The 16865-nt window shown below is 41.8% G+C and overlaps 2 protein-coding genes across 3 annotated transcripts; one reads left to right on the top strand and one right to left on the bottom strand.

Moving 5' to 3' along the window:
• The first annotated feature begins 884 nt into the window (after positions 1-884).
• LOC112223600 (calcium-binding and coiled-coil domain-containing protein 2) lies at positions 885-9327 on the top strand. Of its 2 annotated transcripts, XM_024386681.2 has the most exons (16): positions 885-1037; positions 1581-1756; positions 1992-2094; positions 2315-2475; positions 2682-2807; positions 2915-3037; positions 3514-3639; positions 3732-3854; positions 5414-5529; positions 7021-7090; positions 7240-7413; positions 7500-7688; positions 7870-7965; positions 8068-8245; positions 8390-8412; positions 8599-9327. In XM_024386681.2, the coding sequence occupies exons 2-16, from the start codon at positions 1589-1591 to the stop codon at positions 8761-8763; spliced, it is 1941 nt and encodes a 646-aa protein (XP_024242449.1). In that variant the 5' UTR covers positions 885-1037; positions 1581-1588; the 3' UTR covers positions 8764-9327. The 2 variants fall into 2 exon arrangements, with proteins under 2 accessions (XP_024242449.1, XP_024242450.1); XM_024386682.2 differs by lacking the exon at positions 3732-3854.
• Positions 9328-9373: 46 nt separating this feature from the next.
• snf8 (SNF8 subunit of ESCRT-II) lies at positions 9374-16573 on the bottom strand. Its single transcript, XM_024386683.2, has 8 exons — positions 16220-16573; positions 16060-16110; positions 15271-15409; positions 14999-15103; positions 14836-14908; positions 10324-10465; positions 9991-10065; positions 9374-9818 (listed from the first exon to the last, which is right to left on the bottom strand). Exons 1-8 carry the CDS (start codon positions 16271-16273, stop codon positions 9681-9683), a joined length of 777 nt encoding a protein of 258 aa, XP_024242451.1. The 5' UTR covers positions 16274-16573; the 3' UTR covers positions 9374-9680.
• Positions 16574-16865: the final 292 nt, after the last annotated feature.

The raw sequence follows: 16865 nt of genomic DNA, 5'->3' as shown, positions 1-16865 counted from the left end.
GAAACGCTATTTAGCGCGAACCACCGCTAACTAAGCTAGCGGTTTCACATCCGTTACACTTTATTGACTAGTGCAATGCCAATCATTGACATCAGCAATATCCACAGTCACAACATAAGATCAACCCTTTAATAATGGGGACAGGTCAATATCCAACTTTCCAGAGGGAAGAGGCTATAATCCCATTTCATATTGTGAAATCTCCCCAACTGTCTAGATCAGTGTTTCCCAACTCCGGTCCTCGAGTACCCTCAACAGCAGCACACATTTCTGATGAATCCAAGTACAAAAAAAAAACTGATTTAACTTGTCAAAGGATTGATGATTAGTTGACAAGTAGAATCAGGTGTGCTTGTCATGGGCCACAACAAATGCATGTACTGGCAAACACTGGTCTAGGCGAAAGGGAAAGTATAAACATGTACGTGTGCAAACAGCAGGCACAAGGGTTTCCACAAGTTACCACAGCCACAAAGTCTAAATTGGCTATAGGTTATCATAAAAAAATGTATGAAAACAAAAATCGGATTTTTGGTGTTCATTTAAGGTTATCAGTGTGGTTAAGGTTAGGTTTAAAATCACATTTTAAGAAGATACATTGTAGAAATGGGCTTTATGACTTTGTGGCTGGGGTAAGTAGTAACGACCAGCCACAACTCCGATATGTGTTTTCTCAAAGTTCCCGGGATGTCAGGTGTCCTATTTATATCCGTACACTCGTAAAAATCTCATCATTATGATACTTCTATTTGATCAAATAAGCCACACATAGAAAATAAGCCATCACATTTTTGTGTTAACCAAATTCGACACTCTCTCATTGACCTCCATACAAAAGCTCCTCGCTTGTTGAGCGAAAAAAACGAAACAACGCCACCTGTTGGAGAAGATAGATTTTAGCCCTGTTATCCCTCTCCCCTAACCTCTTCCTCTCTGCTGGAAATTAAACCTAGGGACAGTAAGTACTTCTTGTTGCTGTCCGAGTTGCGACACTGCTGAGTTGAACTGGCAGTTGCAGTTGGCAGTCCAAACTTCATGTAAGTTCAACCATTTAATGTCATTATTTTTTAGCTAAACCGTATAACACATTGATCTTAATAGTGACAGAATTGTGTTCACTTTCATATTCTTTTTCTCTCCAGTGTTTTATTTGTGGCCTTGTATATGGTTTATTGTTGCTTGATCCAACATAATAAATCACCCTCTAATAAATTATTGGGTTAGAAGTACAAGTTTGTCAATCAAATTGACGTCCAAAAGTCGTCAAAAAACATTTATGGGTATGTTAAATGTGATTGTCAAGTGTGAAAAATAGGCGATACGTTTCACAAAAATGTAAAATGAAAGTGAAACTTAGTTTTGCCAACGCAACATTGTATGCAATTTTTATGTGATATAAAATGTTTGGCCTTCTAATTAACATACGAACCATCCACAACGTGTGCTGCCAGATTAGATACATATACGGCGTTCAGTTGAGAACATAAATTGTGTTTTATTCGAGTTGTACATCCTGTTAGTTTTTTTTAATGCGCATTTGGGGCCTACTTGTTTTCATTTTGCTATATTCTCAATTTCAGAGGTCACAATGGAGAGCGTCGAAAGTGCAGCCAACATGGAATTGTCAACAACCTTTTCCCAGGTTGTATTTCAGGAAATCCCCCACTCCTACGTGCCAAATATTGCCGTGACTTGCAGCTACACTCTGACAGCAGCCATTCAACAGAACCCCAGAGACTGGGTGGGGATATTCAAGGTGAGATTATAGATATTTTGTCATGAATATTCATGAGTGGTCTGGTTCATCAGAGATTATGATATGGATTGTATTTCCACAAAGGAAATATTAACCTAATATATTTAACAATAGAAATCCACAGTCTGGAATGCCTCCCAGTTGTCAGTCAGTCATGATTGTGTTATAACTGATGTTGTGCTGATTGTGTTATAACTGATGTTGTGCTGATTGTGTTATAACTGATGTTGTGCAGGTGGGCTGGAGCACCACAAAGGATTATTACACATTTGTGTGGATAGAACCATCATTGGATCTGATAAAACAGGATGCAAACAAAAAACAAGTGCTTTTTAGTGGTAAGACCATGTGTGCATTTTATCCTCAAACTTTTCAACTGACATGAACTTTGATATGAATGATCGTGATCAATTTAGGTGGATTCGTTTTTGGTGGATTTTAGGTGGATTCGTGATAGGCCCATGTTAATTTCTTAATTTTAGATACAAATTACATTTATTTGACATTCAAGTGATCAATATTATGCTGGCACTGACAACGATGTTGTTATTCTGATAGCATACTACTTGCCAAAGGATAATGCAGAGTTCTATCAGTTCTGCTATATTGATAGCAATGGCCAAGTGAGAGGAGCCAGCACCCCCTTCTGCTTTAAAACCTCAGGGGAACAAAGCACAGATGGCAGCCTGGAAAACGACCTCTTGGTCATCACAACACAGGTACAACGCAATCCACCATACCTAACATTAAAAGTTGATTTGATTGTGTTTTAAAGACCATGCTTGAAATACTTAAAAATGCAGAACTTTTTGTTTGGCTTGCTTAGTGAAAGGTCAAGGAGATGATGTCCCTCACAAGAACATTTTAGCTAGAATTATCCGTAGGAGAGGTTATGTATGTACATGATGTGCATTTCTGAATCTAGGAAAAGGTAGAGCAACGTGAGAGGGAGAAAGAAGAGATGGTCATGGAGTTGGGGCAACTGAAAGAGCAAAATGAGATTTTGAGAGGAGTCCTGAAGGAGCAACAGCAAGAGATTGATTGCCTCAAGGTTTGTTTTCAAGATGTTCGTTACATCTGCTAATTTCTAGCCCCTAGTCAAGTGTGAGAATGGAAATTACAATGTGAGGTAACAGAATTGTAACATTATCTCTGCAGTTGTCTAACGAGGAACTATACAAGGCAGACGGGAACCTGGAGAAGCAGCAGCAGAAGTCAAGAGAGCATGAACAACTGACACAGAAAGCTAAATCAATGGAAGACTCATGCAAAGGACAGGAGGTAATATTTGGTGAATTTTGTGTCTACAACACAAATCATCTGACAACTAAGAAACTCTTTCCATACTGAAACATAAATGCTTTTCAACATAACTGGTGGAACTATACTTGATGGATAGATGGAACTTTCCAAACACAGTAATCAAATCAAATCAAAGTGTATTGGTCACATGCACCTATTTATCAGATGTTATTGCAGGTGTAGCAAAATTATTGTGTTTCTAGCTCCAACAGGGCAGTAGAATCTAACAGTTCAAAGCAATACACAAATCTAAAAGGAAAATAATGGAATAGAGAAGTATATAAATATTAGGATGAGCAATGTCAGAGTGGCATTGACTAAAATACAGTAGAATAGAATACAGTATATACATATGAGATGGGTAAAGCATTATGTAAACATTATTAAAGTGACTAGTGTTCCATATCCATAACCAGTAGAGGTTATGGACATGATTTGAGCATTTCTGAATCTAGGAACAGGTGGTGCAAAGTGAGAGGGAGAAAGAAGAGCTGGCCATGGAGTTGGGGCAACTGAAAGAGCAAAATGAGACTCTGACACGTGCCCTAAAGGAGCAACAGCAAGAGATTGACCGCCTCAAGGTTTGTTTGAAAGTCTTTTCTGTCCACCAGCAGTTTTACTTCTAGCCCCTAATCAGGCTGAGAGGGTGGTGAATTATATATTGTTCCTGTAGGAATCTAAAGAGGAACTTGCACAGGTAGTGAGCAAACTGGAGCAACAGCAACAGAATGCTAGAGAGCATGAAGAACTGACACAGAAGGACAAATCAATGGATGAATCACACACAGGACAGGAGGTAACTGTCGCAAACCAATTTCCCATTTGGGCCTACCAAAGAACTACTACTACTACGGAGTACATTTTGTCTTGTTTCTAACAGTTTCTTTCCATGAAAGGCTGCAGTCTCTGGCCCCAATTCATAACAAATATTTGGTGAACGTGTCAATACATATGACAGGCTGTTTGTATACCATCAATATTTTTCAATGTCTCTTCTACTCTTTTTTTCCCCCACACTTTCTCTGTCTCCTTGTCATGTATCGAAGGGTGTTTTCACATACAGTGCCTTCGGAAAGTATTCAGACCCCTTGACTTTTTCCACATTTTGTTATGTTACAGCCTTATTCTAAAATGGATTAAATACATTAATTTCCCCCACAATCTACACACAATACCCATAATGACAAAGCGAAAATGCAAATGTATTAAAAAAACAAAAACACCTTATTTACATAAGTATTCAGACCCTTTTCTATGATACTCGGAATTGAGCTCAGGTGCATCCTGTTTCCATTAATCATCCTTGAAGATGTTTCGACAACTTGATTGGAGTCCACCTGTGGTAAATTCAATTGATTGGACATGATTTGGAAAGGCACAAACCTGTCTATATAAGGTCCCACAGTTGATAGTGCATGTCAGAGCAAAAACCAAGCCACGAGGTCAAAGGAATTGTTCATAGAGCTCTGAGACAGGATTGTGTCGTGGCACAGATCTGGGAAAGGGTACAAAGTAGAGAGAGATGCTTGATGAAAACCTGCTCCAGAGCACTCAGGACCTCAGACTGGGACGAAGGTTCACCTTTCAACGGGACAACAACCCTAAGCACACAGCCGAGACAAGGCAGGAGTGGCCTCGGGACAAGTCTCAATGTCCTTAAGTGGCCCAGCCAGAGCCCGGACTTAAACCCTGTCAAACATCTCTGGAGAGACCTGAAAATAGCTGTGCACCAACGCTCCCCATCCAACCTGAAGAAGCTTGAGAGGATCTGCAGAGAAGAATGGGAGAAACTCCACAAATACTGATGTGTCAAGCTTGTAGCGTCATACCCAAGAGACTCGAGGCAGTAATCGCTGCCAAAGGGGTTTCAACAAAGTATTGAGTAAAGGGTCTGAATACTTACGTAAATGTGATGTTTCCATTTTTTTTCTCTACAAACCAGTTTTTGCTTTGACATTATGGGGTATCGTGTGTAGATTGAATACATTTTAGAATAAGGCTGAACCTATCAAAATGCGGAAAAAGTCAAGGGGTCTGAATACTTTCCGAAGGCACTGTATAGTCCTCTTTAATAAAGTAGTGTAGTGTGTGGTGCAGGAATAATGGGGAGCTTTGTGTTCACATTGGTCGAAAAAAAAGAACCGGCCTGCAGAATTCAAGCGAACCGAAGTCAGACCACCTCTCGAGATGGTCTCAGTTCGGTTCACTTCGGGGTATATTTTGAGGGGTCTCAGTTCCTTTGGAGTGTTTACACTACACAAAATATTAAGCAAATTGCACTCGCAAAAATTGGCTTAAAAGGGACAAAGTCTGAATCACTTTAAACTTGCTATTTCTCTTCACAAATGCCTGCAGTCTCTGACTCCTATTTGTGAGAAATATGAACGAGCATTGAGCAAGATCAAACAGCTGAAGAAGGAGCGAGAGGAGTTGGAAGAAAAGGTTGAGGTTCAAAGTGTGGAGATTGCACAGTGAGTACTTGTCTCGAGCAATCCATTCAATGGACATATCTTTCTAGTACAACACCTTTCCAGTCATATCATGATATCATCCTGTCTATATATAAACTCAGCAAAAAAATGTACGTCCTCTCACTGTCAACTGTGTTTATTTTCAGCAAACTTGACATGTGTAAATATTTGTATAAACATAAGATTCAACAACTGAGACATAAACTTAACAAGTACCACAGACATGTGACTAACAGAAATTGAATCATTTGTCCCTGAACAAAGGGAAGGGGTCAAAAGCAAAAGTATCTGGTGTGGCCACCAGCTGCATTAACTACTACACTGCATCTCCTCCTCATGGACCGCACCAAATTTTCCAGTTCTTGCTGTGAGATGTTACCCCACTCTTCCACCAAGGCACCTGCACGTTTCCGGACTGGGGGGAATGGCCCTCACCCTCAGATCCAACAGGTCCCAGACGTGGTCAATGGGATTGAGATCCGGGCTCTTCGATGGCCATTGAGAACACTGACATTTTTGTCTTGCAGAAAATCATGCACAGAACGAGCAGTAGGGCTGGTGGCATTGTCATGCTGGAGGGTCATGTCAGGATGAGCCTGCAGGAAGGGTACCACATGAGGGAGGAGGATGTCTTCCCTGTAACGCACAGCGTTGAGATTGCCTGCAATGACAACAAGCTCAGTCCGATGATGCTGTGACACACCGCCCCATGATGGACCATCCACCTCCAAATCGATCCCGCTCCAGAGTACAGGCCTCGGTGTAACGCTCATTCCTTTGACGATAAACGAGAATCCGACCAAAACCGCGACTTGTCAGTGAAGATCACTTTTTGCCAGTCCTGTCTGGTCCAGCGACGTGGGTTTGTGCCCATAGGCAGCGTTGTTGCCGGTGATGTCTGGTGAGGACCTGCCTTACAACAGGCCTACAAGCCCTCAGCCTATTGCGGACAGTGAGCACTGATTGAGGGATTGTGCGTTCCTGGTGTAACTCGGGCATTTGTTGTTGCCATCCTGTACCTGTCCCGCAGGTGTGATGTTCGGATGTACTGATCCTGTGCAGGTGTTGTTAAATGTGGTCTGCCACTGCGAGGACGACCAGCTGTCCGTCCTGTCTCCCTGTAGCACTGTCTTAGGCGTCTCACAGTACGGACATTGCAATTTATTGCCCTGGCCACATCTGCAGTCCTCATGCCTCCTTGCAGCATGCCTAAGGCACGTTCACGAAGATGAGCAGGGACCGTGGGCATCTTTCTTTTGGTGTTTTTCAGAGTCAGTAGAAAGGCCTCTTTAGTGTCCTAAGTTTTTGTAACTGTGACCTTAATTGCCTACCGTCTGTAAGCTGTTAGTGTCTTAACGACCGTTCCACAGACAGGGTCCTGAAAAAGGGACGTTTCTTTTTTTGCTGAGTTTATATATATATATATATATATATATATTTTACACTTGTGCAACAATGCTGTTCCTCATGCCCCCGTTTCTGTGTCAACAGGCTGAGTCCAAGCCTCAGAGATTCTCAGCAGGAGTCTTACAGACTGAAGGATCACATTCAGCTTCTACAGGTCAGCACACTCAGCAGAGTAATTGATGTAAATGAATGTCTGTAACACACACACACTCTTTAAAAGACCTGTTGGCCAATTAATTTAGTGCTTTCTTTGATGTGAAAAAAAACCTGTCAATCACAGAACCTCATGTTGACTCTTTCCAGGTGGATCTCCAGAGCAGTGAGAAAGAGAAGGCGAAGCTTTCTGTGGAGCTGCGCAAACTGCGTGGTCTCACACTTGACCTGGATGACTTGAAGACGGAGAACAAGGCCTTACACAGAAGCCTGTCAGAGCAGGGGCACCAGCCACAGCAGGAGATGGTGGACAGTGATTTGAAGGTTGGAACAAGTTGGTAAAAGACCTATGTCCTTCCTGTACACGCCATTGTGAAATGTAATACTGTCGTCTTCTTGTGCGCCGTCAGGTGCAATACCAAGCTCTTCTTGGCCAGCTGCAGGAGGCTCGGACACAGTTGCACCAGGAGCTGCAGGCTTCCAACAACACACGCAGACGTGCAGAGCAAGCAGAGGGGGAACTGGTGAAGGTCAATGAGTGCACGAATATCATAGTCATGAGGTCTACACAGGCGGAGCAGAAAAGCAGAAAACTAGAGGTGCTTAGAGAATATCTTTGACGCTATTTCGATCCACAGACAGGGTCAGAAGTATCATTTTTTTTCTTACCAAGATGTTGTTTGTTCTGGGAAAGTTGTTCACCTGCGAGAGCAAATGAATATAAAACGCACTGAACGTATTCTCGTGTCTGATCACAAGTTCCCTGTTCTCTCCCCTCAGATGCAACTTTTAGAGTTCCACAGAGTCATTGAGGAGAAAGAAAGCATGGCAGAGATCGCTAAAGTAGAGAAAGAGGAGTTGTCCAGAGAAAATCAGGTGATTGCTGTGAATGTTGATACTCTTTACTAGTCATTTAATTATTTACAATTAGGGACATCTGCTTACATTGGGGTTTTGCCACTGTATTCTATCTGTCAGGATCTCAAAAGAAATGTTGAGAGACTTCGCAAGGAGTTTGCTGACATCCAGGCTGCTCCAGTGTCCATGCAGCATCCCAACCCTTATGGCTCTTCAACTGACCCCACCCCCACTGAGGAGCAGCAGCAAGATACACTGGCTGCCTCTCTCCACTTTGGGAACCCTTATGAGACCCCAGGTATTCCCAATATTCCAGCTGTTGGAAAGCCTCACCTAAATATTCTCAAATGAGACATGAACGCCACTTGTGCCTCACGGACATGCCTTCTTGGAAAATAACAAAACAGGTTCAACTATGGCTGACATATGATTCTGTTTGCAGGCCCTGCGACAAACGTGGAGGAGGTATGTGAAGTCATTCCTATGATATACATGGTTATACGGCTGATTATGTTTGCAACAACATACACTAGTGGTTTGGGATCAAAGAGTTGGTTTCATAATGCTCTATAATGTTTGTGCTAGAGTACAGTTAACTATCCAGTCTAGATCCGATATTATTACCACTTATGACCCGTGTCCGTCCCATAGTTGTCCTTGACGTGTCGTCACTGCCATGAGTGCTTCCCTGGCATCACCCCAAATGAGCTGGAGCTGCACGAGGACAGCCACAGAGTGTGCCCCTTTTGCACCCTCATCTGTGACGGAATGGAGCAGACCAAGTATGAAGAACACGTCTACAGCCATGAGGTGTAGGGAAGCCACATCCTCACGACCCAGAGAGTTGACTACTCGTTAAAGAAAGCTGATACGCTACTAATTGTATTTCTAAGTGGGGGGACAAATAAATACAGGCTAACAACCTATCCACGACATTGTAAGACAAACATTTAAAGGCCCCTGTTTATTACTGTCAATGTTATTGAACCTGGTAACGTTAAGGGTTGTGAATTTAATGTCTGGGAAATCTGTATCTAATTGAATTTGCCTGAATTGATCATGTTGTTTTAGACACTTTGATGGTTAGGGTTGACTGTTTATTCTTCATTTGCCTCCATCGCTGATGGATAGGACTGTAATGGATCTGCTATTTAATAGTTTCCTAGGTTTACTCTACTACTATTATCTCTTCTGAACTACTGTATGTTTACTTTGGCTAACTTCACTATACTCCCTTTTAACCTGCCGCTAAAATGTAAATGATGTGTTGCATAATAAAGTCAAATGACTAATGGTCAAATGATGCTCTCTGATAATGTAAGGGTTGAAATGAGATTCATGTGGGATGTTCAAGCAACAAATAAAGTTATCTTCACAGTTGTGTTGACATGAAAAGAAAAATGTTTTTGTAGCACAAACTGCAATATGCCAAGAAATACTAAAATGTTTTAATAGAAGGAAATTGAATATAATGACATTTAAAAAAAAAACAAAAAAACAAATCCATGATTGACAACTGCCACAGAAAACAACATTTGTAACCTAGTTTTCATCTCCACAATTGCTGAAGGGAAGCAACATCATGTGTACCTACCAATGATTTATATACATAATTGGTACCTACCCTTTAAAAGTTAAATACACCCCATTTCAATTCAGGACTTTCCCAACAGGCACACATTGTTCTTCAAGAAGTTACTGAGACATCCCACGTACCAAAAATCCTATCTTTCTTAAGGCGTTATCTGATTGGCCTCCTCAGGTGTGACATCACGGGAAGTCAGCTCAGAAAAGAGGGCTGGCAGCCAATACTGTGGCTCTCCAGAAGCTTGGGAATCCAACCACGCCAAGCCCTCTTTCAATAGGTGATCCTAGGACAACAAGGAGTGTGTATGTTAGGATGGTGGTGAGCTAAATCAAATCAAGAACCATGGTTCTATGGTGCTTTGTCACTCCTAATTTTCTTGTAAACATTTTGTTCTGTAAAATATCCTCCTAAACTCTTGGCAGCTTTTCTTTGCATTTCCTCTGTAGGCAACTTACCAGCACATGACAGGCTCGCTCTCGCTCCCACTTAAGACTCTCTCTGATCTCACTCACTGAAACGTAGCCCTTCTTCTGCAAATTGGCAGAAAAACAAATATTCATGACACCTGGCACCATATTTGCATTCCTCTAAATGACTCAGCAAAAGTATCAGAGCAGCATGTTCTGGATCCAAGCATGATGTTGGCAACTGCTCACAAGAAAAAACAAACAGCGCCCCTCTTTAATCTCACAATCAGTATTCTGAGTCTTTTTTGACAAGTCATTTAGCATAATTACTGATGAGGCAGCCACACAATACAGACTCAAGAGGTGAAATGAAGGATTTACCTCAGCCAGCTGAAGTACCACAGTGTGGTCCATGTTGAGCTCTGCAGGCACTGACTGCACGAGGTAAGAGCCTCCAACAGGAATCATCCCAAAGCCGTTCCCCATGACTTTCAGCTTCTTTATGGCCCGCACCAAGTCATCTCTGGAGTGGAGAATAGAGATACAATTTCAACTTCATAATGAAAGTCCACTAAAGTTGATGAATAAATATCAATATGTTTACATTATTGTATTTAGTATTTATTGGGATCCCCAATTAGCTGCTGGGGAGGCAGAGGCTACTCTTCCTGGAGTCCAAACAGGAAACAGGACAACAAATAAAATACATAATATACATAGCACTACATTTACATTACAATTGAGACATTCAGCAGATACTCCCATACAGAGTGACCCACAGCCAGGCGAGTCAACCACATATCAAAGTCCAATCCCAACCAGGTATCACATACATAATAAAATACATAATACAATGCCAAATACAATACAAAATGCATAAAAATGTCCCCGTCGTGCCGTATGGTGTTCTTTAACTTAGTTTTTATCTTGTTTATTTGCTAGCTTGAGTTACATGGGGTGGCAGAGTTCAATTTAGTCATGGCTCTATTTAATACTGTGTTTCCCCCAGCCTCTATTCTGGTCCTGGGGACAGTGAAGTCCTCTGGTTACATGTCTAGTGTTGTACCGAGGAGTGGCCGAACTGTCTGCGAACTGCTTGAACCGACAGTTCGGTACTTTCAACACGGTGCACAAAGACTAATAGTGATGCAGTCAATCTATCCTCAACTTTGAGCCAGGAGAGACTGACATGCATGCTACTGACACTTTCCCTCCGTGTACATCGAAGAGAAATTAATATATGCTGACCTGTTTTAGATCAACTGCAATTTGCCTATGTCCTTCTTTGCTGCAACTGACCACACAACTGCACAGTAGTCCAAGTGCATCAAAACTAGGGCCTGTCGAACCTTGTCTGGTTGACTGGGATATCAAGAAAGCAGAGCAATGCCTTATCATGTCCAGACCTCTTCCTAATTCAGTAACCATAGCATTCGGAAAGTATTCAGGCCACTTGACTTTTTGTTACGTTAGAGCCTTATTCTAAAATTGACTCAATTGTTCCCCCCCCTCATCAATCTAAAACCAATACCCCATAATGAGAAAGCATTTTGTGTGCAAATGTATTAAAAATAAAAAACAGAAATACCTTATTTACATAAGTATTCAGACCCTTTGCTATGAGACGCGAAATTGAGCTCAGGTGCATCCTGTTTCCATTGATCATCCTTGAGATGTTTCTCCAGCTTGATTGGAGTCCACCTGTGCTAAATGAAATTGATTGGACATGATTCGGAAAGGCACACACCTGTCTATATAAGGTCCCACAGCTGACCAAGCCAAGCGATGCGGTCGAAAGAATTGTCCGTAGAGCTAGTTCCTCTGTTGAGATGGGTGAAACTTCCAGAAGGACAACCATCTCTGCAGCACTACTACAATCGGTTCTGTATGGAAGAGTGTCCAGACGGAAGCCACTCCTCATTAAAAGCCACATGACAACCAACTTGGACTTTGCCAAAAGGCACCTAAAGAACTCTCAGACCATGATAAACAAGATTCTCAGGTCTGATAAAACCAAGATTGAACTCTATGGCCTGAATGCCAAGCGTCACATCTGGAGGAAACCTAGCACCATCCCTACGATGAAGCATGGTGGTGGCAGCATCATGCTCTGTGGTTGTTTTTCACCAGCAGGGACTGGGAGATTAGTCAGGATTGAGGGAAATCTGAATGGAACAAAGTAGAGAGATCATTGATGAAAACCTCCAGAGCGCTCAGAGAGACCTGGAGAGACCTGAAAATAGCTGTGCAGTGACTCTCCCTCATTCAAACTGACAGAGCTTGAGAGGATCTGCAGACAAGAATGGGAGAAACTCTCCAAATGCAGGTGTGCCAAGTTATGTCATGTAGCGTCATACCCAAGAAGACTCAAGGCTGGAATCGCTACCAAAGGTGCTTCAACAAAGTACTGATAACGGGTCTGAATACTAATGTAAATGTTTTTTTTAAATACATTTGCAACAATTTCTAAAAATCTGTTTTTGTTTTGTCATTATGTGGTACTGTGTGTAGATGGATGATGAATATTGGGCCTCCCGGGTGGCACAGTGGTTAAGGGCGCTGTACTGCAGCGCCAGCTGTGCTACCAGAGATTCTGGGTTCACGCCCAGGCTCTGTCGTAACCGGCCGTGACTGGGAGGTCTGTGGGGCGACACACAATTGGCCTAGCGTTTTCTGGGTTAGGGAGGGCTTGGCCGGTAGGGATATCCTCGTCTCATCACGCACCAGCGACTCCTGTGGCTGGCTCACGATGTTTCCTCCGACACATTGGTGCGGCTGGCTTCCGGGTTGGATGCACGCTGTGTTAAGAAGCAGTGCGGCTTGGTTGGGTTGGACGCATGACTTTCAACCTTCGTCAATGAGCAATGAGGCAAGATAGTAGTAGCTAGGGGTTATGAATAGTGTGTTTTTTTCCATCCATTCCGAATGCACTGTATATATTTTGACCTGGTTGAGCAAATGATTTGTCGGCAAAAATGATGCTTTTAGTTTTTGAGATATTTAACACCAGCCTATTGCTAGTTACCCATTCTAAAACTGTTAAGGGCGTCAGTTATTTACTTTACTGTTACAGTCGATGTGTATACTGTGGAGTCGTCTGCGTACATTCAAGGCTTTATTCAAGGTCAGTGGAAGGTCATTACTAAACACAGAAAACAATAATAGTCCCAAGTCAGCTACCCTGCGGTACACCACATTCAACCGTATTTGCATTACAGAGACTTCCATGTGTTCTATTGGACAGATATCAGTCCATCCATGATAAGGCAAATTATGTTAATCCATAACAACTATGTTTTTTCAATGACATCAAAGGCTGCACTGAAGTCTAACAAAATAGCTCCCACAATCTTTTTATAAATTTCTTTCAGCCAATCATCAGTCATTTGTGTCAGGGCCGAGCACGTTGAGTGCCCTTCCCTATAAGCATGCTGAAAGTCTGTTGTTAATTTATTTTCTGTAAAATAACATTGGTCGAACACAATTTTTTCCCCAAAAATGATGCTAAGCACCGGTAACAGGCTGATTGTTTGAACCATTCAAGGGTGCTTTGCTATTTTGGGGCAGCGGAATGTCCTTTGTCTCCCTCCAGGCCTGAAGGCACACTCCGTCTTCTTGGCTAACATTTAAGATGTGGCATATAGGAGTCGCAATGTATTCCACTACCAACCTCAGTAGTTTACCATCCAGGTTGTCGGTACCAGGTGGTTTGCCCTTATTTATAGATATCAATCATTTTTTCACCTCTTCCACACCCACTTGGAAGAATTTAAAGCTACAGTGCTTGTCTTTCATTATTTGGTCCTTCATGCATGAATATTTTTTTTGCATGTTATGCCTAAGTTTGCTTATCTTGCCAACAAAAAAGTTATTAAAGTGGTTGGCAATATCAAAGGGTTTTGTTATGAATGAGCCATCAACCTCGATGGAGCAGAGTTAGCTTTTCTGCCTAGAATTTCCTTTAAGGTACTCTAGAGATTTTCACTATTATTCTTTATAGAATGTATATTTGTTCCATAGTATAGTTTCTTCTTATTTTTGTTTAGTCGTGTGATTTCTCAATTTACTCTTTGTTTGCCAATCTGCTGTGTTGCCAGACTTACTTGCCATTCCCTTAGCCTCATCCCTCTCAGGCATACAGTTTTTAAATGAATCATCTATCCATGGGGATTTGGCAGTTTTAACAGTACGTTTATTTATTGTCGCATGCATGTCAGTAACCGGAAGAAGCAATTTCATTAATGCTTAAAGTGCAGCATCAGGATGTTCCTCATTACACACATTAGACCAACACATATTTTTCACATCTTCAACATAAGAATAATTGCAAAACCTCTTGATCGCTTATACACTACTTTAGTTCCAGTCTTTGAAACGTTGGTTTTCCTAGCTATGACTATTATGATCACTACATCTGATAGGTGTGGAAACTGCTTTATATCAGATTTTGAGAAGCATTAGTAAAGATGTGTTCAATACAAGTGGATGATTTAGTTCTTGTTCTGCTTGTAAATACACTGGCAGGTTGACTGATAACCTGAATCAGGTTGGAAGCACTAGTTACAGTTTCAAGTTTTTTCTTGAGTGGACAGCTTGATGAAAGCCAGTCAATATTTAGGTCTCCCAGAAAATAAACCACTCTGTTAATATCATATACATTATCAAGCATTTCACACATATTATCCAAATACTGACTGTTAGCACTTGGTGGTCTATAACCACTTTGCACAAGAATAGGGTTTAGGTGAGGCAAGTGAACCTGTAGCCACCTGTAGCCACATTACTTCAACAGCATTTGACATGAGATCCTCTCTAATATTAAATATGATGATAAATGTTGACTTTCTGCATTACTTATTATATCATTTCTGATATTTGTCAGATAGTACTCACTGGCTCACATCCTGAGCAAATTTCCCCCTTCCCTTCAACACTCTGTGATGGAGTTCGTCCAGGGTAATAAGTCCTAAAACACAGAGATGGAACACCAATGAACGACACATTTCAAAAGGCAGTGTTTTGCTATGACTTTGATGATGTTCCAAAGAAGCCTCACCTCCATTTCTGTGTTTCAGTGCCAGGCATACTTCAATGATCTGCACACCCAGCTCGTAATAGAAGTCACCCACACCAAGCATCTCAGACCAAAAGCCTTTGCCAGCTGTCAATGACACAGAAAACACTTAATTGGTTGCATTTCAATACCTTGAATAAATACAACATATGAGTAACCACATGCATAAAAAAGGAGTAAAGGGCATTTTAATGGGCTTTTATTGTAGGGCAAAAACAACTTATATTTTAAACAGACACAGTTGTGATTCTCACAGGCAAGTGGGTCAACTCCAATGGTGGCACACATCTCCTGAAACTGGACCCGGAACTGGGAACTCTTACGAATCTCTTGTTTGTGCTTGCTGGCAAATTCCTCAAGGTTAGATTTGAAGGTCTCCAGCTGTTTTGACATCTGAAAGACCATGATGTTTTAGATATTTCCACAACAGCTTGACTAGCTACATGGATTGAATAACGTTCCAATGAAGACACACTTGCACACCCACACATAAGCTCAGTTGGTAGAGTATGGCGCTGCTTGACGATGAAAACCCAACTGACATTTACTCCTGAAGTGTTATGCTGCTGGACCCTCTATAACCACTGTGGTTGTTATCTGACCCTACCAGTCACCTATGAACATTTATACATCTTACCTAAATGGCCGTACTCTTATAATCTCCACCCTGCACAGCCAGAAGAGGACTGGTTCCCCTCTATGTTTCTTCCTTAGTTCCCTCCTCACTCGGGAGTTTGCCCTTAGCTAAAATGTACAACATGGTCGAGGCATTCGTTGGAACTTGGACGTTTTTGTGCTTCTACATCTGCATTGCTTGCTCTTTGGGGTTTAAGGATGGGTGTCTGTATAACACTTTGTGACACTTACTGGTGTAAACTGGGCTTTATAAAATCAATTTGATTGTTTGATTGATTGCAACGCCAGGATAGTGGGTTGATTCCAGGGACCACCCGTAAGTAAAATGTATGCACGCATGACTAAGTCGCTTTAGATGAAAGTGTCTGCTAAATGGCATATTATTATAATATTATTATTGAGCTTACCTGAACAATTTGATCCTCAGCTAACACTGTCCCCCTCTCTTTATACTTGGCCTACAAAAAAATAAAAGAGTGTTTTGGATAAGATGGTTGTATTTCTAAAATGCCTTGGATTTCATTGTTTACATTTTGTAGATAGGCCAATTCATCTAGACAACGTTACCTCTGCAAGCTTCTTTTTGGCGATAGCTCCCGCACCTACTCCTCTCCTATGCATCTTGTTGATGTGAAAAAAAGGACTAGCCAGCTATGAAAAAGTTGACACCGCTATTGTTATGCTTGCCAACTAACGTTAGCTAGCTAGGTAGTTTCCAGTTTCACGGTCAAATTAATTTGTTAGGTCGCGAGGTGCTTTTAGCCTATTGCAGCCATATGATAGCTCTCGGCATTCCGTTCTTATTCAATAATAATTTCTATGCACACAACTTTGAAATCGACTCATTTCGCGAAACTTGAGAGCTAGCAAAGTCTATTTGCTTAGTTTAGGAACCCGGAAGTACCTTCCTCCTAAATTTGACGAGAGGCAATGCCATCAAATATGGTACTGCCACCTACTGCCTCGGCAAGATACTTCTTCTGCCACCAACTCGACTGTGAACCAGAGATGCTGAAGGAGTGAGTGCATACACTTTCATACTTGTCCCCCATGGGAATTGAACCTACAACCCAGGAATTGCAAGTACCATGCTCTACCAACTGAGCCACACAGGACACCTCCCATTTGGATTTCCCCACCAATTTCATGGTACTATTGAGCCTTGTGTGTCTCAGCCTTCTGATGACACTTTCCTCCCTTCTCTCTTGGCCTG

Source organism: Oncorhynchus tshawytscha, linkage group LG24 (genome assembly GCF_018296145.1).
Source record: "Oncorhynchus tshawytscha isolate Ot180627B linkage group LG24, Otsh_v2.0, whole genome shotgun sequence".
Lineage (NCBI taxonomy): Eukaryota > Metazoa > Chordata > Actinopteri > Salmoniformes > Salmonidae > Oncorhynchus > Oncorhynchus tshawytscha.
Note: the sequence above shows the minus strand (reverse complement) of the source record. Positions and strands in the feature narration are given on the sequence as shown.

Excerpts from the sequence above, each read along its gene's own strand:
- LOC112223600 (XM_024386681.2), top strand. The coding sequence starts at position 1,589 with ATGGAGAGCGTCGAAAGTGCAGCCAACATGGAATTGTCAACAACCTTT. Across the intron at positions 3,038-3,513 it reads ACTCATGCAAAGGACAGGAG|GAACAGGTGGTGCAAAGTGA; the intron begins GTAATATTTGGT and ends TTCTGAATCTAG. Across the intron at positions 8,246-8,389 it reads GAACCCTTATGAGACCCCAG|GCCCTGCGACAAACGTGGAG; the intron begins GTATTCCCAATA and ends TTCTGTTTGCAG.
- snf8 (XM_024386683.2), bottom strand. The coding sequence starts at position 16,273 with ATGCATAGGAGAGGAGTAGGTGCGGGAGCTATCGCCAAAAAGAAGCTT. Across the intron at positions 14,909-14,998 it reads ACTGAAACACAGAAATGGAG|GACTTATTACCCTGGACGAA; the intron begins GTGAGGCTTCTT and ends TCTGTGTTTTAG. Across the intron at positions 10,466-14,835 it reads TTTGCTCAGGATGTGAGCCA|AGATGACTTGGTGCGGGCCA; the intron begins GTGAGTACTATC and ends TCTCCACTCCAG.